Source organism: Prenolepis imparis, unplaced genomic scaffold (genome assembly GCF_030444845.1).
Source record: "Prenolepis imparis isolate NDT839.2.m4 unplaced genomic scaffold, iyPreImpa1.0 SCAF_8, whole genome shotgun sequence".
NCBI classification, from domain to species: domain Eukaryota; kingdom Metazoa; phylum Arthropoda; class Insecta; order Hymenoptera; family Formicidae; genus Prenolepis; species Prenolepis imparis.
The window spans coordinates 3,881,434-3,905,159 of record NW_028141166.1 but is presented as its reverse complement, the minus strand read 5'-3'; the positions used below and the strand labels follow the sequence as shown (position 1 = coordinate 3,905,159).

The window sequence follows — 23,726 nt, the reverse complement described above, 5'->3', positions numbered from 1 at the left end:
TAATATATATTTATAATATGTATGTATTTCAAACTATTTTTTTTCATTATTATTTGGTTATTATTGAGTATTAGGTTATTATTAGTTTATTATTTTTATTAGCTTATTAGTTTATTATTAATTTATTATTTTTATTAGCTTATTAGTTTATTATTTGGTTTTTGTAACATATTTATTTCCTTAATCGTAATCACAAGTTTTTTAAAACATAAAACACGCTAAAATATAATATAGTTTTTCAAATATTAACATCGCAAAAATACAGATTGCTCTGACAAAATAAATTGTCGAATTTGTTTAAAAAAGATTTCCGGAGATAGTGGAGCATATATAAAACATTTAAAATTATATAATCCATTTGAAATGACATATAAATGTATTTATCCAAGATGTTATCAAATATTTCCTTCTTTTTTTTCATTACGAAAGCACTTAGGTACATGTTCATTCCAAATGCAGGACACAACTGATAAGAAATCTCAAGAAGATTCGTCATTACAGACGTCTGTAATATTTAAAATGCAAAATATACCAGAAAGTAACTCAATTTATAATAATACAAATAATTTTGTAATTGAAAAAAATATTGCATCGAACGATATTGAAAATTGTATGTTAAAATTCGTCGCTCAATTATATCAAAAACCTATTTCTCGGTCGATTGTTCAGAAAATTATAGAAGAGTTTCAAGATACAATTCAAAGTGTCTCTGAACATTTTCTTCAAAAATTAAAATTACAATTGCCTTCTGATTTATATAATTTTGATGATTGCTTTAAAATATCCATGTTAAAAAATATAGATAGTGAGTATAAAAGATTCCAGTATCTCCGGAAATTGAGGTATTTTATCTCTCCAAAATCATTCTCTTTATTGGAGAATTGTACAATAATACAAGAAAAGAGCAAAACACATTTCTCACTGTTCAAAAATGTGAAGGTCAAATCATACCTATGCGTGAAACATTAAAAATTCTTTTAGAATTGCCTGGTTTTTACGAAAAATTATTATCCGTTCTTAAAACAAATATCTCTGCAACATACATTGATAAGACGTATATAAAAGTATTTGCGATGGTACTATTTGAAAATCTATTAAAGAGCATTATTCTGAAAAAATAGTTATACCGTTGTTTTTATGCTACGATTTCGAAACGAATAATCCTTTAGAATCTACAGCAGGGATTTATAAAGTAGGAGCACTTTATTGTTCGATCGCTATTTTGCCTTCGCAATATGCTTCATTATTAGAGAATAGTTTTTTAGTACAACTAATAAATTCATCAGATCGAACATGTTTTGGAAACGAAAAATGCTTTCGACATGTAATAGAAAAATTAAAACATTTAAGTAATAATGGAATTTATTTATTCATGATGCAAACGGTTCTGAACATATTGTTTATTTCGTTGTAATAGCACTTTTAGGTGATAATTTGGGACTTAATGGTCTTCTAGGTTTCAATGACAGTTTTTCTAGCGATTATTTTTGTAGGATTTGTCGTGCTGTAAAATTAAATACGCGTTCTGCAACTTCTGAAGACAAAAGTTTATTACGTACTCCTCAAAATTATTGCGAAGATGTTTCAACATTGACACACGGTATAAAAAAGGAGTGTATATTCAATGAAATCCCTCATTTTGATTGTTCGATAAATATAACTTGCGATATAATGCATGATCTTTTCGAAGGTGTTTGCAGATATGATCTTCCGAAAATAATTCAGTATTTTCTAACGGAGAATTTTTTCACAATAGAACATGTAAATGAAAGAATAAAATACTTTAATCATCACTCAAATTTTGATAAAGGAAACAAAATGCCATTGATAAAAACTAAATCATTAAAAAAAGGATATTTAATAATGACAGCAGCAAAAATGTCTGAATGATTTCTTATTTAACTTTCATTATAGGAGATCTAGTTCCTTATGACGATGAAGTTTGGAATTTCTACCTCATACTTTGTGAAATTATTAACATAGTAACAGATAGAATTATATCAGATGCCCAAGTAAATTTCCTTAAACGGTTAATAATTTTCCATCGTGAAATGTATATACAGCTATTCAATGATTATCTAAAACCTAAATATCATTTTATATGATACATTATCCAGAAATTATTCGAGGAATGGGACCTCTTAATTTATCATCCATTCGATATGAGGGATTTCATAAAATTTCAAAGACTTATGCGTCTATCGTAACATTAAGAAAAAATATAACATTAACATTAGTGCTCAAAGTACAATTGCATTCTTGTTATAGATTTCTTAGTAAAAAAAGGTCTTGACGATATAATTGAAATAGGTCCAGAAATAAGATTAGTATCTAATGATTCGGATGCGCACTTAATGGCACTTATTCGTAGGAAGACATTGTCCACGACAACTCGTCCCAAATCAATTTTCATAAATGTATCCCAAATAGATAATAATAGTTTAATGAAAGTTGCATGGATTCGATATAACAGCGTTATATTTAAATCTAAATAGTCATAATTTCTAATGCCGATGAACATAATTTATCATTTGGGATAATAAAACGTATTATTTTAAAGAACAGAAAATTTTTTTGTTATATATAAAAGGTGTACTACTTTAGGTTTAGATACTCATTTTAAAGCTTATGAAATAGAACTACCACACGAAAATAGCTCATATGAAATTTACACAGTTGGGATGTTTCGAAAGAATGTAATGTAAGAACATACAATTTCCATATTTCTGGCGAAGGTCAATATTTTATTTCAATGTTCGATGTTTAAAAAATATTATAAAACTATTTGTAATAAAACTTGTAATAAATATTATAATAAATCTTCTTCAATACTTCAATATTGACTTGTCCTTAAATTTATTTTATATTATAATACAATTTAAAAAATATTGTTCATTTAATATTTACTAATAATTACCAAATAATTTATTTACTTCAATCAAATATTTAGTGATAGTAAAGACATTGCTTATCTTTTTAATTAAATATATAACTTTAATAATCCAATGTTTATTAACTACTACGAAATTGCTTATTCTTTTAAATCAAATATTTAGTAACAGTTATTATATTTAAAAAATTTTTGTTATTACGATTTAGTTATAATTACTAAATATCTGGTAATGCTTATCAAATATTTCATGTTTTACTAAAAATATTTAGTAACAATTATCATATTTTTTAATTTTTGTTATTACGATTTAGTTATAATTACTAAATATCTGGTAATATTTATCAAATATTTCATGTTTTAATAAAAATATTTAGTAACAGTTATTATATTTAAAAAAATTTTGTAATATTAATACTAAGTAGATAATACTTATCAAATATTTTATGTTTTGCTATCAAAATTTGATTACAATTATTAAAGTTTTGTTGAAAGAACCAAATTTGTTGTTGACTGAATTAAATTTAGATTTTCTGAATTAAATATTTTATTCATCCAATTAATTATTTTTGTAATTGTTACCAAGCATTTAATTAGCACTATGTACCCAAATCATTTAGTAATTGTTATTAAATCCTAGTATTTACTACTAAAGTCTTTTTTTCAGTGTAGATTTTGCTATAGAATAAGAATCTAAAATTTCTGCAAAATCAAATGTACAAAAATCTGCATGATTTGATTCTCTCAACGATGTATCATGTCTAAACTCAATTGATTTATGAAAATATAGACGATAAGAATAACTAAAAAAAATCCGATGACAAAGAAAAAGCCTATCATGTAATATCGAATTCATCCAAAAATTCTGACAATTCTTTCAATTATAAAGAAAATTGGATGGGTTTAAATAGATAAAGATATCAAAAAGAGTATGAAAACATTTAAAAAATATATTTAGATTAATGTCCCGAACGGGATAGTGTTGAATCCAATAATACATCATACCTATTATGAAAAAATAATAATTTATGCCAACCTGTAAAATTACAAGAAGAAAATATGATGATATGCAATACATGTACTTGAGGTTACTCTCCTTCATATTACAGTACACATGGTAAGTATGCATACTGAATATAAACATAAATTATAAAAAATCAATCTCTTTTTGCAATTAGTATCAAAAATTATATCTGCAGGAAAAGTCTCTAAAAACGAATATGCAGAAAGGGCCTTCTTTCTGATTGAAACATTATTTCAATCATCAAAATATGGACTTTTCTCTACAAATTAAAAAAAAATTGAATACCGTACAATTTTTTTTCGCGAAGTTACGGCGTATCAAAATTACCTATGCATTTTTGCCTATGTATTCAATTACCGCCAACATTAGCATTACCTGATAAGCACCACGGAGAGGTTGCTGGTCGGATTTTTTTGTCCATCGTGTATGTGTGTGTGTGTGTGTGTGTGTGTGTGTGTGTGTGTGTGTGTGTGTGTGTGTGTGTGTGTGTGTGTATGTGTGTGTATGTATTGGGGCAGGGATATATGTTCGTATTTAAAATTGTGCCTTATTGTTTCGATCGCGATATTATATAACCGCTGTTTTGTCGCTCATGTCATAATATTGCTTAACATTGTTGTCAGATGTGATTTAAGTGCGAAAATTTGAACCGAAAATATGAAATGATTTCGTTATTTCTATAGCACAGATCATTGCAATTATACATTGCAGCAACGTTGCAATGTTGCAATATGCAATGCAACATTACAAAGACATTGGAGAGCCACAAAATACCAGCACACTTGTAGCAACATGACATTAATATTTCGAAAATATTGCAAAATTCAACTATATAATTTTAGTAATAATAAAATATACTATAATAAAATAATTTTTTGCAATATTTATACATGAAAGATATTAACGATAAAGAATAATAAATGATTTATTTTACTAAAACATTTTTTTTTAATGGCTTATATTGCTGCGCAGTACGCTTTACGCAGCACATGTACGCGTTCGCGTTTGTGTGTAGCAGGCGCCGGTCTCGCTGCACATATCCAACTCGTCCATTATTGCCACATGATTTTAGTGATTCACATTTTTTATTGTTGCGTAAGAAAAAAGGTAAGAGCTTTTTGATAATATTTGTTTCATTATAGCGACCTATATACTGTTAAAATTATGTATTAATTAATTATATTAGAAAATTCCATATTAGAAATGCCATAAAGATTAATAACCTATATATAACCTCAAAATTACTACAATGAGATCAATTGCAAAAGTAAAAATTGTATTATCTATGATATATGTTCATATATTTTTTTATGTGGATATTTTTTGCTTTCTCTAATTTTCTATTTTGCTGTAAATATACGTGCAATATATATATATCTGCAATATAGTAATTGTAAAACTAGATATTTTAGAGAAAAAGTATAGTCAGCAGTTAAAATAAATAATTCTAATACATAAAAAATAATATAATATATACAGAATTGTAGCTGGAGCTCTGTATGTGTGTATATTATATAAATTACCTTTTCTTACTTTGTGTGATATGTATTTCAACTGTTAATTACATATATTTTATCTGAAGTACGTATACATTATTGCATTGCAGATATCCAGACAATATGCATGTCCAAAATCGGGACATAAAAGATGTCTTAAATGTCATTAAGACGGTGTCTAAAAGACGTACGTCTTAATAATGTCTTTAAGATACATTTTATGTTCCGATTTTGGACATGCATGCTGTCTGGGTACCTGCAATACAATAATGTATACATGCTGTCTGGATATGCATTTGTGTGTACTGTGAAATAGAAAACCAGAGAAAAAGCAAGAAATATTCAAATAAGAAAATATAAAAAGACACATCACAGATAAATATTGTTGCGCCCCCTCGGATCTGCATCCTCATTCTCAGATCTACATTTCAAGATCATCCCCTATACGTTTCCGAGAGATCGTCGTCAAGAGGGTTGTTGATAAACAACCCCCGGGTTACTTTTGTTTTCCTTCGCCATGTCAGTCTTGGTCTAGCTGTCATACTGTTTTGACGTTACGAGACCTCTGACTAATTTCCCAATATTAATTGTACTTCTTCTATTTGTATCTCAAAGGGTCGTCACTCCATTAAACACCAATCTGTTCACAACCGTGTCTTGATTTATTTCGCGCGCGAATGAGAGTGCTTGTGTGAGTGAGATATCTCGGGAGGATTGCAAGAGGCGTCCAGGGAGACGCAACAATATAATAATAACTTTCCTAATCAAGTTCAATTTTTAAGAGTATATATATGTATTCAACTAACAAGTAAGCATCTTTACTTATATTGGGCTTGTCCTTTCATCTTTAATTAGTAATTATTTAAATATCTAAATTATATATTACTTTTTTACAGATTTAACTAAAATATATATTTTATTTTCAAAAACTATTTTATATATAAATTTATGTATATTTGTAGTATATATATTTTTATATAATTATATGAATTGTAACTCCTATTTTATTTTTACAGACATTAAACAAAGGAAAACAATGGATTATTTCAACGTTAACATGTTATATGTATTTTATTAATGTTACATAACATAAGTACAAATAAAGATATTTAACTACAATATATCGTCAATAATAACATTTATATACCCATATATTTATATAAAATAAGTATATATATGCATTATTGCAAATTCATTACATTGCAATATTGCTGAAATATTTTGTTGCAATATTCCTAAAAGCGGACATTTTAACGTTGCTGCAACCCCACAGCAATGGTGCAGCAACATTTTGCAGTGAATTTGCAATGTTGCAATATTACGGTGAAAGATTGCTGCAATGTGTATGCAATCTTTGTGTGCTGTATCTTTATGTTATCGTGGTTTGAGATTTTTCTGTACAAAATCGCGCGATTTACAAAGTATAAAATAGTATTATATTTTACATATTATGATGCCCAACTATATGTTATCTAACAATAAGTCATATTCGCGTAATTGCGGTTGAAGGGATATATTATTCCTTTATCGTTTTGATTGATTACACTGTACTTATGATAATTCTATATTTTTATCGACTTAGTCTTAGCGACAAGAAACATTCTCTTAGCTGTCATTTTCGTAAAGCAGAAACTTATTATTAGATAATCATATATTACCAGGCATATCACATTTTATATATTATATTATATGTTAGATACCTTAAATGTGTTATTTATTATTTTGTATATACATATGTATACAGGGTGTTTCGGAAAAAATGGGCAATCTCTCGTGGACATGTAGAATAGGTAAAAAAAAAGCCCATAAGTTCCTATAAATTTTTTTTCTATAACGCTTCTTTACAGAGATATTTGTCTTCAAAATTAAAATTTGAAAAGTATGTTTCTTAAATAACTCGTATATCTCTCTGTAGATTTTAATAATTTGTAATAATAATTTTCATATAAAATACCTTCTTTTTAAAAAAAAAAAGATGTGAAGAATCTAAAAAAATACTTGAAAATAAAAAAACGTTTTGTAAGAAATTTTGATTCGCTCCTGGCACTTCGATATGATATCAAGAAATTTTTATTATGCTATTTTAAAGACCTTTACTTAATATTCTATAAAAAAATTTATAGGATACTTATGGACTTATTTTTACCTATTCTACATGTCCACAAGAGATTGCCTACTTTTTCCGAAACACCATATAAAAATATCTTTTTTTAATTTTTGTACATGTGCAACGAAAGAGGTTTGATAGCCCGTGACAACAAGATGTAAAAATAATTTAAAACAAAATTTTAACTGGTGATGGATTTTTGCCGCTTAGCGTCACAGCAAACAATAGACGTTGGGCGAATTGCTGCGATCTCGCACTCTTTCTTATTCGTCGAGGAATCGTTCCATATAGTCCGTGTTATTAGGATTTAGAGTATACTTTTCCTCTTCTGATTTATACTTTTTCTCTTCTAATATATATTTTTCGTTTTCCAATGAAGCTTTGTACGTGTCGTGCCGCTCCGTTTTCTTCCACGTGTAATAAAATTGTATTAACTCTTTAACAGATCTTGTTTTTACCTGTTCCTTCTATATAAGATGAAATTTTTTCCCATGGGTGCGCAATCCAGATTCAAAATTATCACATTCCTCTTTCGACCAAAGACGCACTGCATTCATAGGTGGAAGTACGTTCATTCGACGTTTTTGCAATGCCTCTTCATGATTGTAATCGCATTTCATTAAATGATACAAGGCTTGTTCGTCGTCTTGAACATGAGATGTGGTTGATAATGTACCGTCCTTTATTGCTGGAAATTGCACTTGTTTCAAGAATTGTTTTGTATCTTCTTCAGACATATGACTGGGGTCCCACAACATCTCATCTTTATTTTCACGTGGCAACGCGTCGTCATAACCACACAAACCTTCTGGTATTGTTGCTTGGTAGTCAGTACCAATCTTTATTGTCCTCTTCCACTCTTTTTCGTTTGATCCGTAATCAAAGTCGTCTTCTTCTTTCTTGCCTCGCAGCTTTTTTGAAGCACTTCGTAATATTCTCGAACTATTTCCGCCTATTTTCGGCATTTTCTTATTTCTGACTATGATTCAGTTCGCGTTGCATCCAGCTGGTCTAGCATCATCTTCTCTAATTAGAGACCCTCTAATAAGAGTCGCGAAATAAGGAATCCAATTTTGATTGGTGCCGACATTTTTCAGCAAAAACCGGAAGTAGTCATGGCGTAAAATTTAAAAGTATGGTGTTTCAAATAAAAGAAACAAGTTCATAGATAATAAACTTTATTTATTTCTTAAATTATGCATCGCCATTGTTTTGCTATCAAAATAGCGTTCTTTTCGTTGTTTATGTTTTTTACATGCTATCTTATATCTAAACACAGCAAATCTTTAAAAAATTTTTATTTTAAAGTTATGACACTCGGGTATAAAATGTTCGGGATTACAAGGAAAGATTTTCATTGTATAACCCTTTTTCGAAGAATTGTTACAGTCTGGCGCAGAACAACCAGTCATTTAAAAAATTTTGAAGTACGTTAATAATATCATCTTCCTGTACAGACAACTGTTTAGATGCACATGTGTTTCTAGGTTAATGTGTCATGTCGAACATGGCTTTTTACAACTGTGATGGTGTTCACAGTTGTATTATATTAGCCATGGCTTCCGGTTTTTGCTGAAAAATGGCCGACCTAACTTTACCGTATCATTTCGCGACTCTTATTAGAGGGTCTCTACTCTAATGCGTCGACAACTCCTACCTATATACCTGTTACAAAACTCGTTTCGTCTCCATTCTGGTCTAGTTCGCAGTCACGTTGTCCGTTGCAAGCGTGGTAGTGTGTAAGCGCACACAAAGAAGAAACCGTGTATGTATATCCCCTAGTTTTCCCTCCACGTGATCTCGCAGCCGGCAACGTCTCAGATTTGTTGTGCAGGTTTTTTTCGCCTTCCATGTCTATAAGTTCTATGTTCTATGCATGTAACAGCATTAGCGTCTCCTATTGCAGGCAACGTGATTGGTTAAATCCTTAAATTTACGGTTACGGAAAAAATTTACGGCCTCTATAATCCAGCCTTTAGTTATTTTTTTTCGTTTTCACTTTAAGGGTCAGTCCACAATAGATTGCAAATACCCTCGTTGCCAGTGGACAAGACGGATTGACCAATCCGAACAAAGCAACTTGTCAGCTGATTGGTCAATCCGCAACTTTCGTTTTCGAAGAACTGTTGAATACCATCGCAAACAATAGAAAGAATTCTCTCACGTCTGACGATCATTTCTTTTAGGCCGGATGGCGCAGTTTATGCTCTATGTCGATGGTTGATTTTGACAATAATAACGCCTTGTCTTTTTCTTTTACCAGCATTTTCATCACCACCATCATTTTCTTTAAATTCAAAGTGTTGCGGGAACTTGTAATGTAAAAAAAATGTATGAAAAAAAAACATCAAGCAAAGAAACTAAAATTCTATATTTAATCGGATCAATCTGTAGTTAATGAAGAGGATTCTTTGTATAAAGATAATATAATTAAAATATATTCTAAAAAAAAAAAAATAATTTAACAATAAATTAAAATAAAGAAATGTACAACACAGGAAATTTGAAGAAATGTTAATATAAAGTTGAATTTATAATTGAATTTATAATTATAATTAACGTATAATATATATAGTATATAAATGTTAACTTTTGCATTATTCCTAATAATATGAAGATATTAATTGTTTATTTAAAATTGTTTATTGCTATTAAAATTATATTTCATACATGTATTTATAATTATAAACTCAATTATTTCTATGATAAACATAATAAATTATAAATTACTTAGCCATCCGAAGACGAGGCAGAAATACACAATTTTAAATACGAACATATATCCCTGCCTCAACACACACACATATACACGATGGGCAAAAAAGTCCGACCAGCAATCTCCCTGTGGTGACCAGGTAATGCTAATGTTGGCGGTAATTGAATACATAGGCAAAAATGCATTGATAACTTTGATACACAGTAACTTCGCGAAAAAAAATCGTACGGTAATCAATTTTTTTTTAATTTGTAGAGAAAAATCCATATTTTATGATAGTTATGATGATATTTGCGAAAAAAATTTATTACACCCCGTAGACTTTGTCAAACTATGCAATTTTTTGAAAAAAAAAAAACACGTCCTTACTTTTAAAGGGATGGGGAAAAGATAAAATCAAAATCAAATGAAAGTTCCTTAAAGTAGAGACTGTACCCTTTAAAACAAAAAAAAATTTTTTTGAAATACGACAATTTTTCGCGGAGATACGCTTATTTGAATTTATGCTAAATTTTGATATTAATTATGTGTTGCGATAATTTTTTTGACCAGTGTATTTTAACAGATACTTATAATTATTCCAAACCTATTAAAATAAAATAAAATATCTTTTCCGTATTCTTTTCCGTAATTTCCGTATGTACTTTTGTTAGAGGAGTCATAAATTATTTGAATATACATCATTATATCGTTTTAATATTTACAGGAGCTTCTTGATATAAATACGATTTAAAATTTAAACAAATCGAAATGGCAACACAAACTGAGTCATCTTATCAAATTGGACAGGAAACACAGGCCGAGACATTACAGGAGACGGCAAATCCTTAAGACCTCTACGTTATATGAAGACACTACCTCAAATTACTCTTTTCAGGAAAGATTATTGTAAAATATGTTAAAAGTTTAAACTTAAATGTTATAAATAAATATTCAAGAGTTTAATGATAAAAAAATTCATAAAATAAAATAAAAAATGAAATAAAATAATAAATAAAATATATATAAAAATATATATATACATATATGTAAAGAAAAAGTCCAATAAATAAATAAAGGAGGGTGTCAAAGAGTCGATTTCTGCCCATCAGAAGACATTATATAGGTTACCTCTAATGTACAAAAATCATAATTATATCACTGCTAGCCCGTGGGAACATTTTGAAAACCGCCCTGTTATATAGTCCAATAATTCGCTGATATGTGTTCTCTACATGGACGTAAGAATACCTGGACGGAACGCAATACTGCGGAGGTGAAGCACAAAGGGTGAAGGGAATGAAATGTCTATTGACACGGATATGAGGCATCTAAGATGGCGGCGGCGGATAATTTCACGAAATGTTATCGTTGTGAATGTGTATAATGTCTCAATACAGATGTCTATACAAATCTGTGTGTCTCGATTAATTCGTCGTGCGACGTGAAAATAGACGCTAAATCTGAGGCATCTAAAATGGACGCAACCGTAGACCTCTCACCCCTCAGGAACTACTCTCCCCGCGTCTAAAAGGGTACTTTACGTTCCGTCCAGGTATTCTTACGTCCATGGTTCTCTATGACTTATTTCTCATTTGATATTACAAAAACTGTTACAAATACAATTCAATATTCTTTTTTTAGAGGTTTTTATATGAATTTAGATGATAATATAAATGCTAATTATACATAAGTCAGGAAGGTAAATTACTCCACGTTGGTTACCTCGTGCATTTATAAATTGCAAATACTTTATTCTCGATTATGTCTGGAAATAGGAATAAATTACAATTGAATATGTCAGTAAATATATTTTAGAAACACTATTGAATCAATGAAATAATATTATAATTGAGATCGTAATGATTGAATCTGAGAAATGGAGATAAGAACCTCACGGCGTCACTCGTGGATTTAAAAACTCAAAATCCTCTCTACTCGATTATAATTGGAGAAATAATTAATTATCATTGAATAAATCTGTAAATATTTTTCAGTTTCTGAATTTCAGAATTTTATTTTATGATGAATTTTAATGTTTCTAAATTTCAGAAACTGAAATATTTACAGATTTATTCAATGATGATTAATTATTTATCCAATTATAATCGAGAGTAGACAGGGTTTTGAGTCTTTAAATCCACGAGTGACGCCGTGGGTTTCTTATCTCTATTTTTCAGTTACAATCATTACGATCTCAATTATAATATTATTTCATTGATTCAATAGTGTTCCTAAAACATATTTACTGACATATTCAATTGTAATTTATTCCTATTTCCAGACATAATCGAGAATAAAGTATTTGCATTTTATAAATACACGAGGTAACAACGCGGAGTCTTTATTTTTACCGTCCTGACTTATATATTTGCAATTAGCATTCATATTATCTTCTAAATTCATATGAAAACCTCTAAAAGAAGAATATTGAATTGTATTTGTAACAGTTTTTGTAATATCGAATGAGAAATAAGTCATAGAGAACGCATATCAGCGAATTATTGGATTATATAACAGGGCGAGAGATTTTCAAAATGTTCCCACGGGCTAGCAGTGATATAATTATAATTTTTGTATATTAGAAAACCTATATAATGTAAATTTATGATTTACTAAAGTTACTTCTAATGGGCAGAAATCGAATCTTTGACACCCTCCTTATTTATATTTCATCCATATACTTAAAGAGTTAAAATTAGTTTATCAGGAAGGAGCTAGCATTAGTCAGAACATTTTAATTTCTAACGCCGATAACAATGATGCAAGAATTCTATCTGCGTACGCTATTTCGCTCGCTATTTCGTTTCTCATTGTGAAACATTCCAAGCCGCTTAAGGATGATGAGTTTATAAAAAAATACATCCGAAACAGTAAAATATTTTGATAATAAATTAACTGTTGACGAAGTAACGAGCATTCCACTCAGTAATAAAACAGTAGGACGTAGAATTGTGAATATTGTTTTATATCGAAGATGAGCTAAAATCTTTATTAGCATCTTATTCGTATTTTTTACTGTGTCTTATATATATAACGAAAGCAAAACAGTTTCTCATATATCAAGGAGCTTTTAGATTTTATTGCATTGCATAGCACAACTACGGGTATTGATATTTTCATAGAGCAGATCTTGAAAAAATTTAATATAGATTTTGCAAAATATTCGGCTGTTGTACAGTTACAACTGATGGTGCCAACGCAATAAATGGTTCAAAATATGGATTCCTTGAAATAACTTATTATATTCTTAACAAACATTTTTGCTATTTGTGAGAATTTTTTATTCTTTGCTAATAAAGAATCAATATGTAAATAAAAAATTTACTTATTTTTATTAATTAAGTGACGGTTAATGATTTATTACATTTTTATTACATTTTCTTTTTTATAAAACGCTAATTTTTTATCTTAAGGCTCCTTGATCCTCGCCGCGACCATGTTGGATTATGACGTCAGAAGCAAGAAAATACACGCTGAAAATTTTTGCGTGCCATTTTTAGATAAAAAGAAATTTTGATGAAACACAACTTCAGATAGCTTTAACACACTTTTAAAATATTCCGAAAACTATCCTTTTCCCTTCATAACCAATCAACAGCTGTAAAATTACTGTAATATGAAGCCCAGTCCGTCTGGTATTTGCACATGCCCTGTCATTTCGCATGACAACGTCTGATGTTTCAATTATTTTACGATTATTGATTGACTGTCAAGGGAAAAAAATTGTTTTCGGAGTATTTTAAAAGTGTGTTAAAGCCATCTGAAGTTGTGTTTCATCAAAATATCTTTATATCCAAAAATGGCATGTAAAAATTTTCAGCGTGTTTTTTCTCGCTTCTGACGTCATAATCTAACATGATCACGGCGAGGATCAAGGAGCCTTAAAATTTAAAATAACTTTAAAATCTGAAAACGTGATTTGGACAATGGCATTGGTTTTTGTAGCTAAAAATTTATAAGAAACACCTACTCTGATTAGAATTACTTGACAACATTTTTTTTGTTGGCCTGTGTTATTATATCGTAATTGTAATTAATATAATTAAAAATTAAAATTTTGTTGACTTAAAACTATTTAAAAAGAAAAAGATTTTAAAGATCGCGTTTATATGTATATAAAGCATTGACATTTGGCAATCAAAAGATACGGAACCACATCGTGTTACTTACAGATATATGCGTTGTATCGGCAGAGCACGGCGTGCTTAGTTACGATTGTTAGACTCGTTGCGAAGACATCAAGACATAAAGGGAAGACAGACGATGACTCTCAAAAATCGGTCGAAATGTGCAAATTGTGCCAAATTCTGTCCTAAGGCATTTTTGTTGGTTTAATGGCCAGAAGTATTTGTTTAAATCTATTAAGATCTTTAGACACTATTGAAAATAAAGCCAGATCTCTTAATTATTTATGATATTTCACAAAATAATGAACACGCGAGACAAAGAAAATAGGAAAATAACGACCGCGAGCTTAAAATCTATCATAAGAGCGATGACTATACATACTGTTATACATACCTCAATTAATGAAAATATTCACATTTAGTACTCATTCTCAATCGCATGATATGTATTTTGAAGCGGGCGAAAATGTGAAACGACGAAGATATCCATAGATCATTGTACGACGTGACGACGGCGTTACAGATGCCGAATATCAAAGTATAACGACTAAACAATACGAAATCGAAGCATACGTTTAAGTGCAATCGCGAACTAATAATACACCACGACGATCGTACAATACACTTTTTCGTATACGCGATTCGATCCCGATGAAAAATTTCACACGCGAAAACACGGAGATCCTCTCGCAAGTAAGGTGTACCAACCGCGAGAGTCAAAAAAGTGATGCAAACGTAACAAAAGACAAATACTCGCTCGGTGCGTTCTTATTACGTTCGTGACACAATCGTAACAAAAGACAAACACTCCCTCGGTGAGTTCTTATTATGTTCGTATACCGACAAAACAGGGTACGTATTTATGAAACTGTTCGGAAAGGTTTCCAATCAGAATAATTTTGTTTTTCCCTAGAAAAGATATAAGTAATAAGAAATCTAGGGAAAAATGAAATTATTCCGATCGGAAATCATTCCGAACAGTTTCATATACATATTGGGAGCTTTCCAATAAGGACACAATGGCCTAGTTTACATTGTGCACTTGATACGCGTATTAAATAGTAAATAACTAGTACATTGGTTCAGTTACTGCACAGTATAACTACATACAGTAGTGACAGTAGCTGTCGGCTCCTTTGATGTAGCCATGAGTCGATCACGTGACGGTCAGCCATGTTGTAAGGCTTACGGGCGCTTCATTTGAACATTAAGAATCGCGATAACGTCTTACGCAAAGTCTTTTTTAATGAGATAAAGATAATAATGCAAATTATTTTCTGTTTTTAATGTTAGTATATTTTAAAAATGTATTAATAAAATTATAAAACAGTATATAAAACGTGATTGTTGAAAGTTAGCAATATACCGCCACAATATTGTGATATCTTACAGCTAACGCATGCGTAAAAGAAAATTTACTCGCTGATTTTCTAGCACTGTCACTACTGTATGTAGTTATACTGTGGTTATTGGTTGATCAGCTCAAATGCACTACTTGATACGCGTATCAAGTGGTCGATGTAAACTAGGCCAATGTGACACAAGTGTATCATTCTATCTTCTTTCAATATCAATGAACAACAATGATACTCTGTGTCACACTATGGCCGGTATTCATAGTCGGTTCTTATATTTAAGAATGTCTTAAGTACAATCTTATGATGTGATTAACCAATCACAGAGCCGTATTTACATCTTAAGACATTACTTAAGACGGGCTTGAAATAAAAACGGACTATGAATACCGGCCTATGTCCTTGTTGGAAAGCACTCCATATATATATATAACTTATTTATTATATTCGATTAATCGTTTTTATTTATCTCTCTGGCCTAGTTTACATCGAGCACTTGATACGCGTATCAAGTAGTGAATTTCAGCTGATCAGCCAATAACTGAACCAACTTACTAGTTATTTACTATTTGATACACGTATCAAACGATCGGTGTAAACTAGGCCATAATTGATTAAAATGTATGTGAGAACTTTACATCGATGCTTAATTATCTCGCAGATTCGATTTCGCGAGAATTTACTTTATTGTATATGCTTTATCGCGGAAATAGTATACACGTTCATCGCAGCTCAATATATTTATTGCTATTCAATCCAAACAAGTGCATCGATGATAATTTCCCTCAAGACAGCATAGGTTATGAAAATCGAAATTAATGTTTTATATCGAATTGGTAGAGAGAAAGAGAGATAAATAGAGTGTTTCAGAGCGTATCAGCAGTTTTTTGAGGAAACAACGCATTTTCGTGAAAAATGTTTCATACAAAAGTTGTAGGGCTCTATAAGTGGCGCATTATATAATAATATTAGTATGACCTTGAATAGCATTGTCAAGGTCACATAAAAATCACTTTGAATTTTTTAAATGGAACTCCCTATTTTTCATTACATATATTCTTGTAGCTTACCTCGAGAGCTTTCCAAAACACTATAATTGAGTTATTTTTTATTAAGTACTTTCCGAGTTATGAGACTTGAAGTTTACAGTATTTTGATATAAAATATTAAATATCTTGTGAAATATTCAGTTTTCGGTAATCTTACTAGCTGTAATACTTTTATGCACAAAATAATAAGACCAATCAATTGGTGTAAAGAAAACACATAGTTGCTTTAAAAAAAATATTTTGCAAATTGCATACTTTTGGAAAATTACGTTTCTAATAAACGATCGCCCCAATGGGTTTATTGACTCTTTAACTCTTCTAAAAAGGGAAGACATTTTCCAAATGACGTGATCGATGAAGCACAGGATGTGACAGCGATAATTACGGGTCCGTCCTTTCAAAATCACAGTGATTCCGCGGTTCCGCAAAATCGTGTGTCACTGGAAGCCGCCCGGCAATTATCGCCCGGGCGCGAACAAGCGGCATAAATTGTCAGCGCGTGTAATTAGCGACCAGCCACCGCGTCCTTGAGTAATCAGCAATTAAGTGGCGCGTAATTGCCTAATACCTGCCCGTCATTCGGACACGGACTATTCTGTGATAAGATCACTGACCGCCGGCTGCGGGCCATCCTCGAACAGGTATATGTGCATACGTGTACGTACAAATACATCGCTCGTCTTGTCCACCGGTTCCTTCAGGCACCTTTTCGTCGACCATTGCCTTCCAAACAGGTAGCGACCGGATTTCTTCATGGTCGACATGAAACTGGATCTTTTTTTATCCCCTTTTATTTTAACGTATCGTAAAAAAAGAAAAACAGAGAGGATTAAACGAGTTGAGAATAAGTGAAAGTAAAGTAGACAGATGTCCCGCGTTTGAGAATATTAATTAATTTATATTTAACTTGATATTTTTTTGTGCATGTGTTTGATTTTAATTTTATTAATATAATTATAAATTTTATTTATCAAAATATCACAAAAAACATTACATTAATTTATAAAAAAAAATTTTTTTTTTTTTCATAATTTTAAAACACAAGATGTTTCTTATAGATTTTTGGATGTTGAGAACGATGCCGCAAGCCAATTTTCACCAGCACGTCAGGTTTCTGAAATATAATAATTAAGGTTTAATATGCAAAAAATGGCTTTTTTGCGATATTTGAAATTTTTTGTGAAAAAGATAAACGTTATTATTATTTGGAAATGCTGATCAGATGTCATAAATGTATTATTCATCCCCTATAAAATGCATTTTTTTTTATTTCGATATTTTACTTTTTAGTCATGTTAAGAAGGATTTAAATATGGAGTTTTGCTGAGATAGCAAATATCCTGCCTATGATGACGAAGTCATATATAATTATACTCATAATTTGTAGTTTAAGGCTATCGATACACACACAGTGTAACTTATCGAAATAGATTCCATTAAATATATATTTATATATAGAGTGTCTCATTTTAATTTCCCACATTGAATTTTTCGAAACAAAAATGTTCCAGATAAAAGTTGTATGATCTGAAAGGGCGACAAATAAAATCAATTTTGGAAAAAATTATTTGTTTCCAAAAAACCTTTTTTCCTCAGGAGCATTTCCATATAAGAAATATTAGCATTCCTAGCTTTTATATTTCATAACATGGCTAAAAAGTAAGATATTAAAATTTTTAAAAAAATACATTTTTTATAGGGGATGGATAATATATTTATGATATTTGATCAGACTTTTCAGATAATGTTAACCTTTTTTACAAAAAAATCTTAAATATCGCAAAAAAACCATTTTTTACACATTAAACTTCAATTATTTTGGAAATCTGACGTGCTAGTGAAATTTGATTTGCGGCATCGTTTTCAGCACTCAAAAATCTATAATAAACACTTTGTCCGGTTTAAAATAATTTTTGGCTGTAAACTAGTGTTATCTTTTCAGTTCGCCGACGAATCGCGACCCCGAGAATAGCATTTATCTCGAAAACTATATCGATGTTGGTGGTCCATCTCTCCGACAAATGGGCACAACAACCGACACGCGCGTAGGTAAAACGCGTGCAAATTAGTCACCGATCTTCAAGCGCGCAATTCCTACGCACGCGTGCGTAGCAGGGCACGAGGGAGTCAGACAGACGGACGGCTCCGGATCACGTTGCAAGTCGTGCGTAGGCACAGTCGACACAGACGCACTCCATTCACTTGGCGCCACATTCATTCATAGGGCTGGAGAATGCGTCGTGGCGAACATGAACCGGTCGTACGTCGATGATTCTGTTCCAACACCGCAATCGGCGTCGCCGGAGTTGACGTTGGCCAGCCCCCGTTCAGAATCATTCTTGCTGTCCTGATAATCCGTCTAACTTCCAGTCCACTTGTGTTCCAGCCATGACACGAAGACAATGTGCATGCTATGTACCATTGTTTCTGATAACGTAATATAATGATCATAATGAAGTTTTAATCGAATAAGAGACATTATTCATTCTCTCTCCGAATTAAATGGAAGGAAATGAAAAATCAATTATGTGATCAATATACTTACATTTTAAATTATCTCGTTTTTTATATAAAATAGTCGAATTACCAATTAATTCAGATATGAAGTTTCGCGATAAATGATCGATCTGATTGTGTTATTGCTATATGTGTATGTATTATGTGCGTTTGTCGGGGCCATGATCGTACCTAACATAAAGGATAAGTGGGTGTCTCCTCTTCTAGAGCAAGTTTCTCTTTCTCCTGATTGCCGGTTCCGTGGTATCTCTGTTTTCCATTCGCCCGGATCAGCCGTTCGCCGGCAGGGAATTCAGAACGAATAGCGCTGATCCGTGACACGGATAACCTCGCGTACCCGGACACTCTGACAGTCATTGGCGACCTTTTTCTTCTAGACCGCTATTATCCGCTCGCAGGTGCTTTATCCCGCTTTGCGAGAATGAGATATTTCGAATATTATACCTTTTTTTTCCACAAGAGAACATCAGAGTGAAATCGATTATATCGATTTTCGATTTATACGACTTAAATTCGTTTTCCAAAAATCGCCATCGAATTAACTGGTCATTCTTTTCGCACCTGAAAATACAAGAGTCAAGTGTTCAATTATCTTGCGCCTAGACGACTATCCATTTACGAGCGCGCCGTCGAATAAATTATCAGTATGCATGCGCACGAAATGTTGCGTGTCACCTTGTATGCGGATATCTATAATTTAACGTTATAATAACTAGTTGTATACGCCGTAGACGCCTTCGTCGAGGTACCTCATGCATTGTTCATCGACAGCAGGACGATGACGTGGACTAGACGCAGAGACGAGCGAGGATGCGACGGAGATGCGACGAAGATTTCTCTCGAGGAAATTTTCATCTCGAGCTTGAATGATGATTCACACTTCCGAGCAGGGAAGGTGTCACTGCACGTGTATGCATAAGTGCGGCTCATTACGCCGCGTTGGCCCACGTGCCTCCTTGATCGCGGTATGCAAATCGAGCTCCGAGCCATTCTTCCTCGATCTCTCTCCATCGCAAACAAAGGCGGAAGATCCTTCATTGACAAAGATCGATACAATATTCCAATATTTTATGACGCAACAACAAAAATGAACAAATGTCAAATAAACACTAGATTTATTTCTCTTTAATATTGAGAACATAATCATATCTTATATCAAGCGGACATCGCAAAAATGAACGACAGCACAAACTAGTTTTGGAGCGAATTTATGATTTGCATTTGTCTTTAAAACGATAAAAGCACATTTACGTGTTAGTATATGAGTGCACGACTATCATTATTCAGACTACGCTGTCATTTGCATAATGACAATGGCCGAATAGTCCACGCATCGTATCCATGATGAGTAATTTACAATGCAAATTCCGCAACACCTTCGCAAATCTCTAGTCTACTGTATCGAGCGCCCTCAACTTGTTTCATTAATAATCGAATAACGATTTTATTAAATTTTATTTTGAGCGAAAACGCGCGGGTCGGAAATATTCGTTAATTTTTCGTCGCTTTGATGTAAAAAGCAATTATATTAGGATGTCCCAAAATTAGACCGACAAACTTCAAGTGGTTATAACGGACATCAAAAAAAACTAATCAGTTTGTCAATAAATCCATCCTTAAATAAGCCGTTTTTGCATTAGAGAATCAGAGACTAAAATATTGTTTGATATATGTAGAACATGGTTTGACTATAACAATAAGACATTCTTTGACATTGTTTAACATTGTTTAAATAAGACATTGTTGGTTAAGCTCATTGTCAGTATCACAGCATTGAGTATTTATTCAGCGTTACATTCATTGTCAGTATTCATTATTATTTAGTCGAAATTCATGTTTGAAATGGACAAGTTTTCTTACAAAGAACTGGCCGATATGCATCTGATTTATGAGGAAGCTAGATATAATGGAAGAGAAGAAAATATACTTCACTTCAAAAACCACTCTAATGCCAAAACGGCTCATTTACATCATTTACATCATTTACTGATAAAATTGGCTTGTTTTGATGTCCTTTATAACTACCTGAAGTTTGTCGATTTGACGTCTAATTTTGGGACACCCTGTATAATATTTCGATTAATCAAATGTGTATGTATGTATGTATGTACATACTACTTATTTGAAATGAATCTTCTACAAAATGATCGAACCGATTAAAATTACATTACAGCGATGACATTCAACATACAAGAAGTTTTGGGTCACGTTTTCAGTCAATCGATATGTAAAACGAAATGACAGTAACACGCGGCTCTCGCTCATCAACATCAGTGTCCATGGTTAGCTATACAATCACAGATCGTGATCGGTATAGTTATTGTTATCCCACGAATGTCATCAGGGTCCGCGATCAGTAGCCATACACATACCGCGAACGGATGGATACGATAAACTGCAGCGCGATAACGATCTCGTTTATGAACAACTCCTGGACGCGAAGCTACCCCAATCGTAATCACGAGAACGAGAGCAATGTCATATTCTTGCGACAAGAATTCTTGCATCCTGCTGATCGCGGCCGAGATATAGATACTCGTGACAGAACAGTCGTGAACTTTTATCAATATTATATGAATTGGACTTTCAAAGGTCGAAAGCCTTTCAAGGACCACCCATTATTTATAAATTAATTGTATTTAATAATCTTTGTTGCTCATATCAGATATCAGTGAAAATGACAATGCAACCGTAAATCGTACTACATCGAGTGTAGATTCATTAGGTAGATAGAATCATTAATTCTAATACACCGATTGAACATTTCCCTTATATAGACATATTATTAAAATTATTTATTATAACGCATAAATATTACGGTAAAAATAATGATATAGTATTCTCAGTGAGAGAATTTTAGAAAATAAAATTATATGTATATATTTAATATATTAAAATCAGCAATATATAAAATTTATTTAAATTATGTAATATAAAGCATTAACATTTAAATAAAGCAATATGTAAATTATTTAAATACTTAAAATTAAGTAAGTTTATCGCCGACAAACGAGTATATGCAAATAAGTGCAGAAAATAAAGAATAAACACGCGAGAATGCTTTGGAATTTTTCGCTTCGTTACGAGTAAGCTTTCGCTGACTCTGGCTTGGCCATTATTTAATTCTTATCGGATATCTGCTACCAAATATAATTTTGCAACCAGTTGCGTGCCTCTGTAGAAACCAGTTCGCAGGACAAATTATCATTTCACCATCGTCAAGGACATCAAAAATTTCCTCACGGTGAAGAATGAAAAATTAAGAACTATATTTTGCTTTATATATCATTCTCAATCAAAAAGATCCATATATCACGATAACTCAGTGCAATCTCTTTTATTCGTTTGTAGTGTAATAATCTTAAACGAATTTTTTTTTCTGAAGAAAAGTATGGTATAAAAAACTGTCTTTAAAATCCTTCACGGTTTAACTCGATCATCAATGTTTCGAATTTGCAGTTAATAAGATAATAAGATATATAATTATTAATTATACACTAGTTTACAAAAAATATTTTTTTTCATTATTTGGAACCAGACAAGGTTTCTTATAGATTTTTGGATACTGATGAAAACAATGCCGCAAGCCGATTTTCACCAGCACGCCAGATTTCCGAAATAATTTAGGTTTGATATGCAAAAAAATAGCTTTTTTGTGATGATAATTGAGATTTTTTTTGTAAAAAAGATCAACGTTATTTTGAAATTCTGATCAGAAGTCATGAATGTATTGTGCATCCCTTATAAAATGCATTTTTATATATTTCGATATCTTACTTTTTAGTTTAGGTTAGGAAGGATTTAAATCCTTACAGAGTTTTGCTGAGAAAGCAAATATTCCGCCTGATGATGATAAAGTCATATATAATTATACTTTTAATTTGTAGTTTAGGGCTATCAATACATATACACAGTGTAACTTATCGCAATGGTTTCCACCAAATGTATATTTATATATAAAATGTCTCATTTTAATTGTTCACCTTGGATTTTTCGAAGCAAATACATTTTCAAAACAAATATTCCAGACAAAAGTGGTATAATCTAAAAAAGGACAAATAATGATAAAATCAATCTTTCATAACATGGCTAAAAAGTAACACATTGAAATAAAAAAAAAGCATTTTATAGGGGGTGAATAATATACATTATGATATCAGATTTTCAAGATAACGTTAACCTATTTTATAAAAAAATCGCAAAAAAGCCATTTTTACATATTAAACCTCAATTATTTTGGAGATCTGACGTGCTAGTGAAATTTGGTTTGCGGCATCGTTTTCAGCATCTAAAAATCTATACGACACTTTGTCTTATTTAGAATAATTTTTGGCTGTAAAGTAATGTTATACTATAGCGTTGTAGCAACTCACCGTTTTTAAATCACGTAATAACCGTGCTCCACATCGAAGAAAAGGCGTCTGTTGATACGAGCATCGGCACGTTAACACGGACCTCCGCCG

General features: G+C 31.4%; 1 protein-coding gene and 1 long non-coding RNA gene across 2 annotated transcripts in view; both read right to left on the bottom strand.

Moving 5' to 3' along the window:
• The window catches only part of LOC145939739 (uncharacterized), a 187,120-nt gene extending 172,103 nt beyond the window's left edge, over positions 1-15,017 (bottom strand). Inside the window, exons 1-2 of the long non-coding RNA XR_014425891.1 lie at positions 14,737-15,017; positions 14,386-14,527 (exon numbers count right to left, since the gene is read on the bottom strand). This is a non-coding gene — a long non-coding RNA (uncharacterized LOC145939739). The remainder of the gene's footprint in view (positions 1-14,385; positions 14,528-14,736) is intronic.
• LOC145939840 (mesoderm induction early response protein 1-like) lies at positions 7,985-9,821 on the bottom strand. The gene is made up of 2 exons (XM_083044463.1): positions 9,183-9,821; positions 7,985-8,543 (listed from the first exon to the last, which is right to left on the bottom strand). The coding sequence occupies exon 2, from the start codon at positions 8,480-8,482 to the stop codon at positions 7,985-7,987; it is 498 nt and encodes a 165-aa protein (XP_082900589.1). The 5' UTR covers positions 8,483-8,543; positions 9,183-9,821.
• Positions 15,018-23,726: the final 8,709 nt, after the last annotated feature.